Here is a 4234-nt window from a genome sequence, read left to right on the forward strand (position 1 = left end):
CTGGCTTCCAGTACGTGGGCCTGCAGTTTTCTCTGTATCGCACCGCGGTAGTGGTTTGGGGTTTCCTGGGTTATTTGGGTGGGGGATCTAACCTGCTGTTTGATCCCCTTACATTGTTATTTGAAGAGTGCACAACCCTACGCTTTTTTTTTTTTTTCTTTTCTAGGCATATTTTGCAAGTTAGCTTTGGATAAATTTGCAGTTTTGTGTATTGTTGCTGTGGCAGCTTAATAAGGCAGTAAAAGGTACTTTGTGCTTTCTTTAAAGGGAAACTTAACATCGGTGTGGACACTGTTCAGCATGGGGTAGAAGGACTAACATATCTTCTTACAGAAAGCTCCAAGCTTATGGTAAGGATACCTTTGTGTAAGGAATTCAGGGGTACACTCGAGATGTCTCCTAAACGCTTAGAGCTCTGAAAATATTGATGAATGGTTCAAAATTCTGATGACATGTATTACTTTAATTTTTTAAAAAAAGGTGTCTCGTGCTGTTCTCTTACTGAAACACTACAGCTGTGTGGATGACTCAAATTTGTATTCAGTGTCTGAAGCCAAAGCTTGACAACATTTTTATAGCATATAGCAAGAACATGCAGTAATTTAGTCTATGTAGAGAAGCATACTTCAGGATTAAGCTCTGTCTAAATAACAAAACTTGAGTGAAGATTTTTTTTGTTGATGTTCAGCTACTGTACAGGATGTGTGCTGTACTAACCTCCTGTTAAGTACTCCTTATGTTTGTCCGATATGGTAGGTTTGAGAGCTTTTTCAGGTCCTGACGTCAGAAGTTTGGGTGGGTTTAAGCAGATATTAAAAGAATAATAGTTGGATAATTACTGTTTTCATTGGGAAGACTTTTTGCTGTTGATATAGTAGCATATTAGAACAATGAAGACATGGAGAAGGGATACAGAGACAACTAATTCCAAATTAAACTCGAGCAGGCATCGTTCTGAAGAGCAGGTGGAGAAGGGATTGAAATATTGCAGAATCTTCCCTTGAAGTAAGGTGACTTGACTGACAGATGTTACAGTGTGTTACAGTAGAATATAGTTGATCACAGAATGTGTTTATGGTATGAATGCATTGTAAAAGTATCACGCTCTCTGTTGAATAAATAACTGCTTCCACAACGATGAACCAAGCTTCTCCAGTTCAGCACAGAGGCATTGGCTGGTGGGAGTCGGCTTCTCGGGGCCGCTCTGAGTCCCTATAACGTGAGCCTTGAAGTTGTACCTGGTGATCGCTTACATGTGCAGACATTCAGATCATTTCAGAGTATTTATAATTTGAGTATCAATATTATGTTAACATACTGTTGATAAATTGATGACTGAAGTATGTGCTTCCTCATGACAAAGCTCAGATGTTTTGTGTTGCATTTTGTTCTCCGATACAAAGGCTTAAATGTGAGGATGTTGGATGTTTTTCTGTTCCTGAAGCTCAGGCAAATCAGCAGTAATACATCAAGATGCGTAAATCGCTTAAAACCTGGATGATTTATTCTGTCCTAGCTGTAGAATTGTCCTCGCACGTTCCTGCAGGAAAATAACTGCACCATACCACATGTAATGTTTATTTAGAGTTTTACTTGTTTCTCAACAAATAATGATTATTACACAGGTCCGTATTAAGGCCTAAATTGTTATTTCTAGATTTCTGAGATAGACTTCCAAGATTCCATTCATGTTCTGGGATTCTCCGATGAATTGAACAAATTGTTGCTCCAGCTGTACCTCGATAACAGGAAAGAGATCAGAAGCATTCTTGGTGAGCTGGCACCAAAGCTTCCCAGCTATCACAGTCTTGAATGGAGGCTGGATGTGCAGGTAACTTCTATTATGTTTCCAGTATTCTGTATTTTACTTCACTTTTTTTGACATCATAAACAACAACTAAACAATGATTTTACATTATTTCAAAGTAATTGAGGCAGCAGTTTTTCATGTATTTAAAACTGACATAATTTTGTTATTGCACCAAAGATAGCTAGTTGTGAGACGAACAGGATATGTAAGGATGCAAAGTATTTGTTGCTTTATGAAAATTGAATTCATAGCTCCATTTGTGTTTTTAAAATGTTAGCGTATCCTAAATATACTCGGTCTTAATTATCACCTAATTTTCAGAAATGTTACGAAAGCATTCATTGAAGTGGATTAATATTGCCTAATGATAAAATTAAATAATAGATAGTATGTATCTTTAGTGTGGATGAAAAGGATTTTTAAACAGTTCTCCAAGCAGGTCCTGCAAATCTGTTGTGAATTGTAAATACGAAAGTTGATAACCATCTTTTTGTTTGTTGCCCTATTCCATCTCAACTCCCTCATGCAGCTTGCAAGCAGAAGTTTGAGACAACAGATTAAGCCTGCTGTGACTATAAAGCTACATCTTAACCAGAATGAAGATCAAACTGCGCAAGTGTTGCAAACCGACCCTTCCACCCTCCTCCACCTAATTCAGCAACTGGAACAAGCATTGGGGGAAATGAAAACAAACCATTGCAGGAGAATAGTGCGCAACATGAAATAGTTACTGATTTGTGGCTGTTGTCTCTTACTAAGCGGTTTGTGAAACAACTGAAAACAATATTCACAAATACACTTTGAGGAAAAACAAACATCTGGATCAGATGAAATGCTTTCCTGTGCCAGGATCTTGAGCCAGTAATTATAGGCTGAATGTCCTCTGGTGCTAACTCTACACACCTGCCTGGTAGGAAATAGGTAATTGGGTTTGCTTTACTTGCCAATGTAGAAATTCAGCATGCTATGCTGAGAATTTCTTTAGCTCTAAATTAGTATAGTTCTACCTGAAGATCTTTCTTACATTAAGTAGAGCTGCCTCAATATCATATGAAGCTGCACATTTATTTTTACATTTATCAAGTAGTTTTTTCCCTTGGTTTTCCTTCTGTTTTGAAATCTAAAAAAAAAATATATATATATAGTGGTGGGAATGATACTTTACAGGAATGTTTCTTCCATCTAGCCTCATGTATGTGTAAGTACATGTGGAACTACTGCCCTCTTCCTCCAAAGGATTCAGTCGTCTCCGAGGCTGGGTGTTACACTGCTTTTCTACCCTTCTTGTATAACAGAAGTATTACCAAGCTAACGCTTCCATTTTAACGAAGCTAGCTATAACCCCTACTATGCAGTCGCATGCTTTCTGCAGGGAGCAGTTACCATAGAAAACCCAGTGGCCTCAACATAGTTAGCATACTGATTATTTCTATAGGTAAAGGTGATCTGAAAAACTGCAAGAGTAAAACCATGGGCTAGGAGGTAAATTAAGAATAGTGTTAACTTCTGTTAAATCTGATCTTGATGTTGTGATGCAACAATTTTGTTCCCCTGTTTGGATAGCGTGCTCATAAAGGAAAGACTAGCTAAGTATTGCAACATAAACGATGCTTTTCCATTTTTAAGAAAAACGCCCTAACAAAGGTTATGTGAAAAGTCACTCTTCAATTGTATTCTAATGCAATATTTTGTAGCTTTGGTGACTAAGGTTAAATCATTTTACTAGTCAATGTTTTACTGTCACTAGTGAGGGTGCATCATAAAGGCCTTAAAGTATATTGGAAAGGACAAATAGGCAAGAGAGAACCTTGACGTACAGATTCTGGCAATAACTGTATATGTACTTTCATAGCAACACCATAAATGTCTCTATTAATTGGGTTCCTACATTCACAAATGCATTATTTTCTTATTGTTTTGAACTTTTGTATGTTTGAGAGGTACTATTTCAAATGAAAACTGCATGGCAGAAGTGCTTTAATCAGTAACACTTAGTACCACTTAAAGTCAGTTTTCTAGAATATGGAGTTGCTTATTCTCTAATTTCTTTACAGAGCGTGGAGATGGTGTGAACAAACTTAATTTCCTCCCTCATGTATGAATCAGTACCGTTTCATTTACCATCCATATGAGGTGACCTTTTTCATGGAATCATAGAATTTTCTTCAGATATAGTGTGTGCTAATTAAATGTGATCAAGTGTTACTGCTTGGGATTTCTGATCAGTATTTTTTTTATGTAACTTGCCTACATTTCCAGGTGAAATATGAGAACAAGAAATGCAGGCCAGCGTTTTCTCTTTATTCCATCTCTCCTCACTATAGCCATAGTCTAGAACTCAGGGCAGCAAAGTAGAAGTTTTAGATACAAGTCCTAGAAGTTTTTCATGTCTCACCTCACTACTGCCCTGTGAATCTGAACAGA

General features: G+C 37.3%; 1 protein-coding gene across 1 annotated transcript; it reads left to right on the forward strand.

Moving 5' to 3' along the window:
• Positions 1–267: 267 nt before the first annotated feature.
• On the forward strand, positions 268–2537 carry COMMD2 (COMM domain containing 2; the record flags this gene model as incomplete). Its single annotated transcript, XM_009708608.1, has 3 exons — positions 268–350; positions 1658–1831; positions 2340–2537. Coding segments are annotated over 3 exons (455 nt in total), but the record flags the coding sequence as incomplete, so codon positions are not given.
• Between the last annotated feature and the right edge of the window lie 1697 nt (positions 2538–4234).

Source organism: Cariama cristata, unplaced genomic scaffold, assembly GCF_000690535.1.
Source record: "Cariama cristata isolate BGI_N322 unplaced genomic scaffold, ASM69053v1 scaffold40599, whole genome shotgun sequence".
Lineage (NCBI taxonomy): Eukaryota > Metazoa > Chordata > Aves > Cariamiformes > Cariamidae > Cariama > Cariama cristata.